At 35.7% G+C, this 15138-nt stretch overlaps 1 protein-coding gene across 1 annotated transcript in view; it reads right to left on the bottom strand.

The window, feature by feature from the left end:
- Positions 1 to 15138, bottom strand: part of RARS2 (arginyl-tRNA synthetase 2, mitochondrial) — a 55058-nt gene that overhangs the window by 28005 nt on the left and 11915 nt on the right. The window contains exons 3-6 of the mRNA XM_055330042.1: positions 13353 to 13455; positions 11921 to 12004; positions 4788 to 4885; positions 1966 to 2021 (exon numbers count right to left, since the gene is read on the bottom strand). Of these exons, the coding sequence (XP_055186017.1) occupies positions 1966 to 2021; positions 4788 to 4885; positions 11921 to 12004; positions 13353 to 13455 (341 nt within the window). The remainder of the gene's footprint in view (positions 1 to 1965; positions 2022 to 4787; positions 4886 to 11920; positions 12005 to 13352; positions 13456 to 15138) is intronic.

Here is a 15138-nt window from a genome sequence, read left to right on the forward strand (position 1 = left end):
CAGATACACTTTGCATGAGACTTAGAAGGTAGAAATGAGGTGAAAAGGGAGCTACTTCTATTTTTTTTCTGACAAGCACAGCTGTGGAGGCTTTTTTTTTTTTTTTTGGTGGCATCAATAGCAGTGTCCTGTCATGTGACCTCCAAGGGAACTGAAAGGGTATGGGGCTGCCTCTTTTGCTAATATGAATTCTAGAAGGCATGGAAGGAGTAGTGGTAGCTTCCTACAACAGTGGTAGCATGGTTGTTATTGGAAGGGACTGCAGAAAAGACAGAAATCCCTTGATGACCAACCTCTGTGGCATAAATTTGAGAGTGACTTATGTTACTTAATCCAAAACTTCTTTAGCACTTCCAATAATTTTGCAAACTCTTCAATATCCTGTAATAAATCCTTGCCTGCTTTCAGAACAATGGATTTACTGTTCTGCAAATAATCCTTCACCAATACCGCATATGTCTTAAATTACTGTGGCTACTCCTCTTCCAGCTTCTCTACTTCTAGACTTTCCCAGTCTACATGCTTCTAACAGCAACCTTCAACTGCTATTCAGACTGTATTCCTATTTTTAATTAGCACTTTATTATCTTGCAAATCAACCAAATGACACAATTGTAGACTTTTGGAATTATTTTGGAAAAGTTACTTTTGGTATATGAATTTCCACAGACTACAGTTAACACTATTTACCAAATACGGCTGTTGTGAAATTAATTGAGCTAATTAATACAAGAAAACGTTGAACACGGTAAATAAACTCTCAATAAATATTATATCTTCCTGGTCCAAAATTTTCCTTAACAACTTTCAAACAACTTTATCATGCTCCGTCCATCATTTACTCACTCCTACAGTTTTGACCTACTCGTGTAGATTTTCATACACAGAATATTTTTTATATTCTTTTTTAAATCAAGTTCAGTCATTTCCTCTCTTAAAATGCTCCATGAGATCTTTCAACAATGACAGGTGACTCCAGTTAAAAAATTATCTATGCCACAAAGTAGATTGTTCCAATTCTTAAAAGTATTAAAATGACAGATTAAATGACTCTCCTTTAAGCATGCAATAGACATGTGCATACCAGAAGACAGATTAGATGAGATAAACTTCAGAGTCTCTTCCAATTCTAACTGCAGTTTTTAAATTGGGCTACATCATGTCATGTTTTAAATAAATGAAAGTATTAGCATATACATACACACTGAAGCATTACACCTATGAAGTACAATAGCAATCTTTCTTAGAATAGTATTATTTCAATTTCCAGTTGTGAATTAGTACTCAAATGATTGAGATTGAGCTTTTTTTTTTTTAAATTGAGACATAGGGACACCTGGGTGACTCAGTGGTTGAGCATCTGTCTTTGGCTCAGGACATGATCGCAGAGTCGCAGGACTGAGTCCCACATCGGGCTGCCTGCATGGAGCCTGCTTCTCCCTCTGCCTGTGTTTCTGTCTGTCTCTCTCTCTCTCTCTCTCTCTCTCTGTGTCTCTCGTGAATAAATAAATAAAATCTTAAGAAAAAACTTATTAAAGTTTAAAGATTGTTAACAAAAATAATAAAAATAAAAATTGAGATATAATTAATATATAACACCATTTAAAAAAAATAGAGTATATGAACAAAAAACCTGGGGAGATTATCATTCTCACATAACTATTTTCATTTTTGCATCTTTTAGATCTTCTCTATACACATACATATTTTTAAAAAGTTAAAATTATTAACAAACCTAATAGTTAAAATTGGTTTCTGAGTTAATCCTTTGCTTTTAAGACAAATTTCTTTTTTTTACTTCTAAACAAATTTTTCCCATTTTATGTAGTATTTAATTAGCATCAAGCTCATATAAATTTGAACTTTTCGTCTTATTGTTATTTAAGCATTAAACCATTTGAATGCATTATCAAATACTGCCCCAAAGTCATGTTTAGTATTTTCTGTAAAACTAATGACACTTACCTATGATGGTAGAACGCAAATGTCCAACGTGAAATTTTTTGGCAACGTTAGGTGAACTGCAAATAATTGCAAAAGTTATACTTCTGTTCTAAAATGAACTAGGTCATGCCTCCATAGTTTAACACAATTGGGGATTAAGGCCTTTGGTAATTTAGGGCAAAGATAAGTGAAAAATTATAAATTTAGAGCAAAGATAAATTGGAACTCAGAAAGAATCATCCTTAGTGAAACTGATCCTGTGACTCTTGAGGCAGTACCATACACAGAAATGGCACAGTTAGGAAGCAGATACATTTAAGGATTGATAAAAAGGATGAAGAAATTCAGAGATATTGTTTAAATACAAAAACAGTGCAGGTTGTTGGGAATTAAGTTTCTTTTTTTTGGGGGGGGGATTAAGTTTCATGTACTAATTGTAAACCTTTATCCTCTTAAAAATTACTGACCCCAAAGAAATTCTATTTATATGTGGATATTATCTATCAAAAGTTGTAATCAAGAATTTAATGATAGCAAATGCTTCTAGAGCACTCACTACCTGACAGGCACAGTTTCATGCACGTTACATGCATGAATCCATTTAATACTCATTAGAGTTGTGTGGTAAGGTATTCTCATCTCTTACTTTACAGATGAGGGAACTGAGGCAACAAGGAAAAAGGATAATGAAGCAAATTTGGCAATATCTTCATGACTCTTGAATCTGAGTGAGAAGGATATACGACTTAATTATACTGTTGTGTTTTGTGTATATTTGAAAATTTCACAAGTTTCTCAATATTAGAAAAATATAATAAATTAACTTGAACAGTTGGATAAATGGTAAAATGAGAACTTAATTTTGACCCATCTCTAAAGCCTTATATAAAGAGTATTACAACTTAAGTGCTTGATTCTACATTAATATGCACATAATTGTGAAATTATGACACTAGAAGAATGTTTAATTATTTAGAAAAAAAGTACAGGTCCTTCTATAGGTTAAAAAATAAGGAATCTTCCACTTCCCACCAAAATAGAGTAACAAGGACTGGATTTATATTTTGCCTTAAACAACCATAAAACCAGAAAAATATATGAAACGCTGGTTTTACAAACCTGACAGTGAAGGACTGTGATCCCTGAGATAATGAGAGCAAATAAGTTGACCTGTAGCAAATTTGTGAGCTAAAGCAGAGAAACGTACAGCATGGAATGTTTGTATTAGAAAAGAAGAAAGGTTTCAAACCAGTACGTAATCTAAGGTTCTCCCTTAAGAAACTAGAAAAGGAGGACCAACGTAAGCAGAATAAAGTCAATTTTTAAAAATTACAATAGAATACAATGAAACAATAAAATAATAAGCCAGCCTTGGATGTACTCCAAATGTCAAAGGGATACAAGTTATATTGTTTAGTGAAAAAAAGAGGAGCAGAACAATGTGTAGAGCATGTTATGAACACAGAGTATCTTTAGGTGGGTAAATAAGGAACCCGTATTGGTGAATGCCTTACATAAGGAGAGAGCTAAGAAACTGTAATGGGGAAGAAAATTCCTTTCAATGAATATTCTTTTATGCCCTTTGACTTTTTTCAAGCTAGTTATTTATATTTCTATTATTTTTTAAAAAAGTTTTCACAGTGCTTTTGCATTTTTTCTCTAGGACTAGAAAAATTGAATCTACCTAGGTTTTCAGCATGGACAAAATGGCTCTTCAAATATCAATTTGACATTTTGTTAAGATTCATATCTGTCTACTCCACGGGAATGTTTACTCACCAATCATTCCTTATAAAATTTTACTGAATCTTAGAGTCTGTTGACTCTAAGAGTAGCAGACAGTACAAATGTGGAATCCATAAAACCCACTCTCGCCTCTGGTTATCCAGGTGCTAATCATAACCAAGTTTGTTACCATAAAAAATTATAATAAAGAATCAGGAAACCTGAAATAATTTCCTCATCATCCATTAAAAAAAAAAATCTCCACAGAAATATATAGTTAAGAAAACAAAAGGCTAGGGATGCCTGGGTGGCTCAGCGTTGAGCGTCTGCATTGTTCAGGGCGTGAACCTGGAGTTCCAGGATTGAGACCCACATTGGGCTCCCTGCATACAGCCTGCTTTTCTCCCTCTGCCTATGTGTTTGCCTCTCTCTGTGTCTCTCATGAATAAATAAAATCTTAAAAAAAAAAAAAGAAAAGAAAACAAATGGCTATAGCAAGTTCTACCTTTCCAAGTGGGAAAAGAGTTCATCAAGACTCTTCTGCATTTAGGAAGGCAAATACAATAAAATACAACATCTCTGATCATTTTCGTGAGGTGTCAACTGATCAACTGTATTCTGAAAGTGTTCCCTTCCTGTTTTGGTTATTTAAAAACAGTTCAAATATTAGAAGGATATACTGACAGCATATCAGAAAGTTATGAGGATTATTTAGAGGTGTATTAAGCTATTTTTTTCTGGCAATTAAAAAAAATCCATTACAAATACTAATAAGGCTTTGTTCTCTGGTAACCACATTACTTTAAAGTTCTTAATATGGTAGTAACCATTACCTTGGCTTTAAGAGTCTACTAAAATAGAAGAACTAGTTCTTCCAAAAAAAGTTAACTATTAAATATTTAATTAAAGAGAATATATAATCACCAGATTTTTGTTTATTGGAGTCTAAAAATTTTATTCATGGTGCAGTGATAAAGTCACCATATTATTAAGAAAATAATATAAGTTCACTGGTTTTCTATTTTCCCATGTGTAATTTCCTGAGGCCCAGATGATAATGGTAAAACACCTGCCCAGACACCTTGATTAACCAACACATAAGATGAGTAGGCACTCACCTGAATTCAACCACGATCTTCTTCTGGGGAAGACCAGAGAAAAGCTCACTTTTTAATCCGTATTTTGAGCCATCTTTGATTACTTGTTGCAGCACTGTCTGAAAAGTAAACGGCATGGGATTTAATGACACAGAAAACATTGCAATTTTCTTAATTACTTCATTCACTCATTCTAATTTACAGAACTGAGAATTTTACAGCATTGTCAGCACCACCACCTTCTCCTGTTCTATGCTAGTCAGAACAGTAATAATAAGAACTAACATCAATGGGGGCTCTGTGCCCTTTTTATACATCACATGTATGCATTCTTATGAATGATATAGATATTTTCCAGATAAAGAAACAGAAGTTTAGAGGTTAAGTAACCACCGCAAGTTCCATGGCAAATAGTTAACACCAAAACCAGAAGGAGGATCTAGTATTTACTGAATGCACTCTATGCCGGGCACTGTTCTGAGCATTTCTACGTATTAACTCATTTAATCCTCACAACAAACCATAGGAGACAAGTATTATTTTTACAAATGAGGAAAGAGAAGCACAGAGAAGTTAAATTGTCTGGTCATACTGCTAGTAAGTCATGTGGCAAAACCTTTTTCACTCCATAGCTAATGTGTTAATGATTGCATGCTGCTGCTACTTTTGTAATACTAAGGATCACAAGAAATGGTAGAAAACAAATACAAAACTGCAATTCAAATGCGAACTGGCTATGTAAATAAAAAACAAGGAAACCTAACAGAAGCAACCAGAACATATTTCAGGTTCACTTTTAGAAATGCATACAGTACTACTACATAGTTGACAAAATTCATCCTTCATTTTTTGCTAAAGATGTGATGTGTTTATTTATAAATATATTTATTTTTTGGTGGAGGGGTTTGAATTTACTGTCATAGGCTATTTACTCTTATATTGGTTTTGCTTCACAAACTGGATTCTGAGTCCTAAGTATGTAGTTTATGATGTGAAGAATTTTACTATCTTAAGAGTTGGTTAAGAGGGTCACTTAATGGAGAAGGCAGAGAAAGTAGCAGAAGGCAGCAAAACAATACTTTTAACAAGCATCTACAAAGTGCTAGGTTAAAGTCCAGATGCTTTAATGTTATCTTTAAGCCTCACAATGTTAAAAAATGGGCAACATTTCCCATTTAATAGATGTAAAAAACTAAGGTTCAGAAACAGTATGTACTTGCACAAGGACACTGAGGAAGTAATACTCCTTTCACTCACACTATATAGTAGGACATAGAAAGAAAGGATTAATATATAGAGCCATTAAAGAAAATAGTGCCTGTCATACACTAGGAATCCACTAAATGTTAATTATGTTAATTATTTACTCCAAGACAATGGCTGACAAGACTCCTTTGGGTAGGGAGGTAAATATTACTGAGGAGGAATTCAGAATCAGATTATTCTAAAGTTAACATCTATCCATCTATTTCACCTTCTATCCCTTTTTATGTAAAGGATAGTAGACTCCACAAAAGGCAATCACAGGAAGTTAAACTCTCCTTTAACAAATAACCCTCAGATCATTGAAATCTCTGGCACAAATAAAAAAATAACTTTAATAAAGGACTATCTCACATGCCTCACTTCCAAACCTTCCATTGACAATCTGATCCATCTGCTACCTAGAGCTTCTTTCTCTATTTCACTCTAAGTGTTCTCAAAATCAAAATTTTAAATGCCACACCTCACTGAATGCTTAAATTGTTTAATACATTATTTTTATGAGTTTTTTTGTAAAATTAAAAAATTAAAAAAAATTTTAACAAGATAAGGTAAAAGTCTAAAGTCCCTTTTGATCATCTGTCCTAACCCGTCTTCCCCAGGGGTGACTACTTTTAAAACATTATCTTATCTAATGACTACTCTTCTTGCAATCACCCTCCCTTCTTGGTTGTAATGATAGCATTCTACTGATTTTTGCCTCTTCGTTTCTTTTGCAGGCTCCTCTTCCACTGCCTGCCACCTGACTCCCCATACTGTGCTCCTTTCTTGCTTCTAGCTCCTTACTTGATACTTCTCCTAGGCATAAAGTCCTAAGACTTCAACTACTCCTTACCTAATAAAATTTCTCCTGTGCTTATAGCCTGGTATGTCAACTCAAGACTGGACATCTCAGTTCAAGTGGTATATACTTCTCTTCCTTTTGCATTCTCCATTTATATAGACTTTACCCCCTCACCACTGGACTAACCAGGTCAAAGACCTAAGAGTTCCTAAAATTTACCCTTTTCCTTCAACCTATATAATCAATCACCTATTAATCACCAAATCCTGCACATGCCATCTCCTAAGTGTCATTCAAGTTATCCCTTCTGCTTCAGAAAGGATAGACCCTCATCATCTGCCAGCCATACCACTATATAAACCACAAAACATTAATACATAACCATCTCCTTATATAATGTACAGATTTTTTAAAAAAGATTTTATTTATTTATTTATTTATTTATTTATTTATTTATGTATTTATGTATTTATTTATTTATTTATTTATTCATGAGAGACAGAGTCAGAAACATAGGCAGAAGGAGAAGCAGGCTCCCAGTAGGAGGCCTGATGCGGAATTTGATCCTGGGATCCCAGGATCACAACCTGAGCCAAAGGCAAACGCTCAACCACTGAGCCACCATAACGTACATGAAGTCTATGTTCTTTTTTTAAATTTTTTTTTTTTAATTTATGATAGTCACACACAGAGAAAGAGAGAGAGAGAGAGACAGGCAGAGACACAGGCAGAGGGAGAAGCAGGCTCCATGCACCGGGAGCCTGACGTGGGATTCGATCCCGGGTCTCCAGGATCGCGCCCTGGGCCAAAGGCAGGCGCCAAACCGCTGCGCCACCCAGGGATCCCATGAAGTCTATGTTCTATTTAAATCCTTCAATGAGGGCAGCCCCAGTGGCTCAGCGGTTTAGCGCTGCCTTCAGCCCAGGGCTGGATCCTGGAAGACCTGGGATCGAGTCCCACGTCGGGCACCCTACATGGATGGAGCCTGCTTCTCCCTCTGCCTGTGTCTCCGCCTCTCTCTCCCTGTGTATCTCTCTTGAATAAATAAATAAAATCTTTAAAAAAGAGAGAGAGAGAGAAAGGCAGAAACACAGGCAGATGGAGAAGCAGGCTCCATGCAGGGAGCCCGATGTGGAACTCGATCCCGGGTCTCCAGGATCAGGTCCTGGGTCGAAGGCGGCGCTAAACCACTGAGCCACCCAGGCTGCCCTGTGTATCTCTTTATTTTTTATTTTTTATTTTATTTATGATAGTCACAGAGAGAGAGAGAGAGAGAGAGAGGCAGAGACACAGGCAGAGGGAGAAGCAGGCTCCATGCACCAGGAGCCCGACATGGGATTCGATCCTGGGTCTCCAGGATCGCGCCCTGGGCCAAAGGCAGGCGCCAAACCGCTGCGCCACCGAGGGATCCCTGTGTATCTCTTTACACTGGATTGCAACTTATACATTCTTCCATTATACCATTCATCTCATTATCACATTGAATACACATTACACTGATACTGGTTTTTTTTTATGCTTTTCTTTTAGATCATAAGCTCCTTGAGGGCAGAATCCATGCCACTTTATCCTTAAATTTTAGTAATATATTCTTTGGCAGATACTCAACAGAAAGTTTATCACATTAATAAGAACACAAAACTATAGAATGCCAGTAAGCTAGTAAAGTTCCTTGATATTCCAAGAGATGAATAAGCTAGAGGCTCATCTATTCATCAACAAGTATGTTAAAATGTAAGATGTTTTTATAAGGACTTCTAAGGAAGCTACTACTACCTATTTGTTCTTTGGTCAATAGTTGAAAAGTGTTTAATCATTCCTTCCTTCCATATGTTCAACCAATTAGCATTACATGTGACTTGAATGCATCTAGTGCCTTCTGGCCTAAGCTCAGTTAGTAAAATAATTAGCATTTGGCAGTTTCTACTGTTTTTAATTTCACATTCTAGTCTCCTACCATTGAGGATGATTTACATTAAGACATTATACTGCCACAGTTAGTGATCCAAATTAAGCTTATATTTATTTTGTATATATATATAAAAAAAGCTTACATTTAATCGTTCCTGGTGCTGCCAATGTTAATAATTCAATTGCAATGAGTGAACAGATAACATTTTATGCAAGGCTAAGCTTGTACATGTGTAAGCAATGACAAATTCATAATTCTCTGCTTGAAAAGTAAGTTTTGGATACAGGTCATTGGGTACGTGTCAATCTTGATGACTTTACTATGTAAAAATACGATTAATAACGGTCCCAAAGGGTTGAACTTTTTTGTTGATATAATCTGAAAAATTCAATAGACATGTAAATAACTGTTGTTCAAGGCCAGAAAATAATGGAGCCAGACCTAGAAGTTATCATTAAAAAACCATAACTTATAACATAGGCATATTCAATACCCCTTTTTCTGACTATGGGTGTTCACTAGATTAGGATGTATCTTTACTGTGACATTGAGCAGGGATACTGTCAGCAATCTGCTTGTTACCTTAAAATCAACTAACATCCTGACCCTCAAGGCTACAATGAAGGGAAGATTTCTAGGTGAGAAAGAGTAGCTGGACCTCAAAGCCCTAAATCTTGTCCCTCTATCGCCAATTGAGAAGGATTTGGGAATATTTTTAATAGGCAAGCTAGTGTGCATTCTTAAATCAGAGAAAATCTCATAGTTTGTTCACTGTAATAAAGCATGCAAATTCATGGCCATTGAAATTTTATATTATTAAGTAAACACATACTTTACTTGATACATAAACCACATTTCTTTCAGTTAAGCTGGCTGTAAAGGCAAACTCCATCTAACAATGCATTTTCCGATCTCAGGGAAAATAAAAGAAGTAAAATACTGTTGCCTATGAAGCAGTTTCCAACTCACTCTGGTGAGTTGCATTTCTGCTTATAAATATTGAGACCATTGGGGCACCTGGGTGACTCCATTGGCTAAGTGCCTGATTTCAGCTCAGGTCATGTACTCAGGATCCTGAGATCAAGCCCAGAGTCAAGCCCCCTGCTCAGTGAGGAGTCTGCTTCTCTGTCTCCCTTGGCCCCTCTCCCTCACTTGTATACATGCATGCACTCTCTCTCAAATAAAAAAAAATTTAAAGATTTTATTTATTTGAGAGAGAGACAGAGAGGACAAGCAGGGGGAGCAAGAGAGGGAGAAGCAGACTTCCTGCTAAGTCAGGGAGCCCCCATGTAGGGGTCAATCTCAGGACCCTGGGATTATGACCTGAGCTGAAGCAGACACTTAACCAACTGAACCACCCAGGTGCCCTATATAAATAAAGCCATTTTCTTTTATTTTAAAAATATTTTATTTTTTTATTCATGAGAGACACAGAGAGGCAGACACATAGGCAGAGGGAGAAGCAGTTTCCATACAAGGAGCCTGATGGGGGACTTAAACCCGGGAATCAGGGATCAAGCCTGAGCCAAAGGCAGACGCTCAACCACTGAGCCACCCAGGCATCCCAAATAAAGTCTTTTTTAAAAAATTGAGACTGTAAAAAAAAAAAAAATTGAGACTGTAATTGGAAGAAGAGTACTGATTTAGAAATAGTAAATTAGAGTCACTGGTTTACTAAATTGGCATGAAATGTTATCAAGAACCCAACAGATTATAGACACCTTTTAACAAGCTCAAAAGATTCTTCTTGTTCTGTGGCTGATTCTGGTTAACTAATTTACCTTGAAGTAAGAGTGGAAAAAAGATAAAAGTTCAAGGATCTAGAGAGACAAACATGTAACACTAACTCTCCTTTGGAAGAATTATAGAGCTGATGGGTAAATGCCTATAAACTATATAACCTTGGCAAGAAATTATATTATTAAAAATTTTGGTTCTATAGTTATTTTCAATTTAAGACTGCAGCATTACTAAGCCTGACCAACTCAATACCGGTATATATTTCTTAAAAAAAAAAAACAAAACAAAAAAACAAAAAAAACAAAACCACAGGCACACCTGGGTGGCTCAGAGGTTTAGCGCCTGCCTTCAGCCCAGGGCATAATCCTGGAGTCCTGGGATCGAGTCCCACATTGGGTTCCCTGCATGGAGCTTGCTTCTGCCTGTGTCTCTGCCTCTCTCTCTGGGTCTCTCATGAATAAATAAACTCTTTTTTTTTTTAATTAAAAAAAATTTTATTTATTTATTTATTTATGATAGTCACAGAGAGAGAGAGAGGCAGCGACACAGGCAGAGGGAGAAGCAGGCTCCATGCACTGGGAGCCCGACGTGGGATTCGATCCCGGGTCTCCAGGATCGCGCCCTGGGCCAAAGGCAGGCACTAAACCGCTGCGCCACCCAGGGATCCCAAATAAACAAACTCTTAAAAAAAAAAAAAAACATACTGACTAAAGCATAAATCTTAAAGCCCGATTGAGATGAAACTCTCAGCAAAAGATCTCATACCATTGCCTACCCAGGATTACCTTTCCTCTGCAATCTTCAATGAGACCCAATTCAATTATGTCATTTCCCCAACTCCTTCAGGCCATCCTGAGTCTTCTGATCTTTCTTATGCTTATTGTATCAATCTACTTTTTTAAAAAAATATTTATTGTTTTATTAAGAGAATATGCTATCTTATGATGATTTCTTCTGTATTAAATCTCATGCTTTCAACAGATTACAGCCTCCCAGAGAGCTGAAACCTGCAGTACTTTCTAATATTCAATACAGAGTCCATTAACTCACTCAACAAATTATCTTACACCTACTGCATGCCAGGCACAGTGCTAGGAACTGGGGATCCCAGAGTGAGAAAAATAGATGCTATAAGCCATAAAGGAAGTTAGAGTTTAAAGGGCAAAAGGCATTAATCAAATAAGAATGTAAAATAGTAACTATGGTGAGTTCTCTGAAGTAGAGATACCCACTGCTAGTAAAGCACATAAACGAAGGGGACAGAAAGGCACAGCTCAGGAAATATCAAGAACTGATGGTAAGGAGGAGTTAACTTGGGGTGGTACTCCAGGAAGGGCGGTCAGAGTATGCAAGGTTTTGAGGAAAGAGGAGGTGAAGTTTAAGAACTAGAGGAAAATCACTGTCACTAAATCAGAGTGAGTAAAGGAACTTAGTTGGAACATAACCCATTCTTACCTTTGTTAATAGTTCTCTGTTAATTTTGAAATTTACAGTCCCTTGACCAGTGCTGATTTCACTTACCACTGAATCACATTTCAGCTGAAAAGATAAAAATCAAGTAAAATAGTAGGTTACAAAATAAGCATAATGAAATTTGTAGTTTTGATACTATCAAATTGGAGTTCAAAGGTAGCAGGTGCATCATGTCTCTTAGTCATCATATCTGGACCTGGGCCTTAGCCAATCTCTTCAATTCTATCATTCTATTTGGGTAAACGACAGATTTCCTTCTTTTCTGGACTAGAACACTAATCTATATTCAGAATCTTTTCCTCTTTCCCATTCCCTCACTTCAAATTCTCCATCTAACATGGAAGGAAGCCAACATCACTTCACCCCCACCTTATGTGCCCTGACATGCAGTGAATTGTTTTTTTTCTCATCCACCTTGCACAAGAGCCACAGAACATGTCATTCTGTCAGGCCCTATGCAGAAGCACTTGTACCAACACATAAAATGGAAATCATTTAAATACTTTCACTTCAGTGAATATACCTCAAAATTTTAACCAACTAGATTTCTAAGCACCTGATATACCCATGAAACTTGAAAAGATGCCTGTTGTCACCGAAGAGCCTCTAGTCTGTATTTTTGAGAACTCACAGGAGATGGAAGAAAGACTAAATACTGTAATTAGAAAAATTCTACTCCTGGTATACTTCCTGATAAAAATCTGGGTTGATTTTCTGATCAAATAAATATTTACTAAGCTACCAAAGCTCTTTGATACTCTTCACCCATCTTTTTCTATAACAATGACTTTCATTGTTTTAATCCTTCAGTGTGCTCAGAAGCCTCCATGCCACATGTAATAACCCTATTTAAAAAACTAGTTTTTGATGGTATTATGCTAATAATTTAGATTTTGTCATTCTCTACAATCCTTTCAACTCTTCTTTTAGATACCAAACCCATCAGAGAAATTAAAAATGAAAGAGGTTTATTAAATCATCTAGCCACTTCTCTGCAATCATGATTCTATTTACATCTAATCATTTTTTCCTCATATTTTAATGCTCATCTTCTCAGAAACTCATTTTAAAAATTGCAACCCAGTGCTCTAATTTATCAAGCTTGTGCTCTTAAATTCAGAAGTCCATCCAGCTTCAATCTGTAAATTTAATTAACACTTCAGTCCTCCTGTGAGTAGTTAATCAAAAAACTGAACAATGTCAGCTCAAGAGGAATGCTTTATACTAATTTGAAAAATCATCTTGACCTTATAGTACATGGCTAAAATGAATTTAAATTGTATTTTCCAAGGTGCCTTGAACAAAAAAACACTATTAAATTCATTATTATGTCTAAGATAATCTGTGGAGTTTTTTCTTCTTTAAAATAGTGAATTTGTTATAATGTCAAAAAAACATAATAGTGCTGAAGTACCTTCTCTGCCAGTTTCCTGGCTTGAACGTGAGTATCTGGTCTTGAATGGTCATTGTTGTTTTCCAATAGAGAATCCACAGAAAGCTGAAAATCGGCAACTTCTCTATAGATAGATATTGAAATAGAAAAAAGCTATTGTACCTTGAAATATTACTAGTGTAACAACAACAACATAGGCTCACCACTATGCGTTCTCCACATCGATACAATTTTATCAGCAAAATATAAAGCAAAGAAAGTAGAAATATCACCTTGTATTTATTTAGAACTGTCTTCTAAAGTTCTTCCTCTTCTATTACCTAATTGTAGATTTATAATCTCTGTGTGAGATAGGTAGTTCAAAGTATACTACAAATTTTAATTGATGGTCAAACATCTATATAATTACCCAGACTGGAACATCTTCTAACATTTTATAAGGGCTAGAGAATGACACTCTATAGGCACAATAAGTGGACTAAACCACTGTCTTTTCATTCCATTGTCACTGGCACATAAGGATATATTTTAGAATGATCTCATTCTTATCACTCTTGAAATTCAGGGAGATGCCTAAAATACCCTGTGATATCTGTTTCATATCACATTAATCCACCTAGTCAACAAAGACCACTAAGAATTTTCTTGAGCCTTGGGGCACCTAGGTGGGTCAGTTGGCAGGGTATTGGACTCTTGATTTTGGCTCAGGTCATGATCTCAGGGTCCTGGGATTGAGTGCTAAGTTGGTCTCTGAGCTGAGCACGAAGCCTGCTTGAGATTATCTTCTGCTCCTTCTGTGCCCTCCCTTACCGCTGCCACCCTGCTCTTGTGCTCTCTCTCAGAAAAAAATATTAAAGAAAAATTATTTTCTTGAGCCTTAATATATTATCTAGTAGCCTACTGTGGATTATATTTGCCAATTCAAAGTCATCTACTGACCCAAGTACATCTATTAATCAGTGTCTGTGTGATCTTGGATATGTTGTTTAACCTCTCTTGTACCTTAGTAAAATGGTGATGGTAATGGCACTCACTTCATAGTATTGCTAGGAAATTAAGTCCTGGTTAAATAATACTAATCCTAGTTCTGATGTTAAATAAAAATGTTAAATAGGCCCCAGTCCCAGGGGCATGACAATTCAATTTCTTAAAGATTAACTTTAATTATGGAAATTTACATAAGGTTTTAATGTATTTATTATATTACTCTTAACAAAGGACTTTGGTAGTATATCCAAGTATTTGTGCCAATAATGTTGGAAGCTGAAGAAATTAGTTTAACAAAGTGGGAATAAGATATGAACATACAAAGATTTTTTTTTAAATTCAATTAAAAATAAGAGCAATAACAATATTCATTGAAATTATACGGATTTGAATATACCAAAGATTAAATTTTTGACAGTTCGAATACCTTACACAAAGTATAATATGGTCATAACCCTACAGGATGGCTCTCAAACATCCAGGAAACACAAGGAAGTCACATGATTTTCTATAGAAAATTAAAAAATATATATCATAGGAGGCATCTGTAATTTTATTATAGACATGAATAATAAACGAATGCATTTCAATTAAAAAATTTTATCTCTATAGAATCACAAATATTTCTAATTTGTTCAGTGGAAGAAGGACAAACTTTAAAAATATCACCCTTTTAGTCTATTAACAATTAACACCAATTAAATTAGGAATATTTCAAAAATGAATTCTGAAATTATAATGCAGAGTTATCTGTTAGCAAGAAAGGACCAAAAGAGAAATAAATGCTTCAGGAAGGTGGATCAATCAGACTTGACCTACT

The sequence above is a fragment of the Nyctereutes procyonoides genome, unplaced genomic scaffold (genome assembly GCF_905146905.1).
Source record: "Nyctereutes procyonoides isolate TBG_1078 unplaced genomic scaffold, NYPRO_anot_genome, whole genome shotgun sequence".
NCBI lineage: Eukaryota > Metazoa > Chordata > Mammalia > Carnivora > Canidae > Nyctereutes > Nyctereutes procyonoides.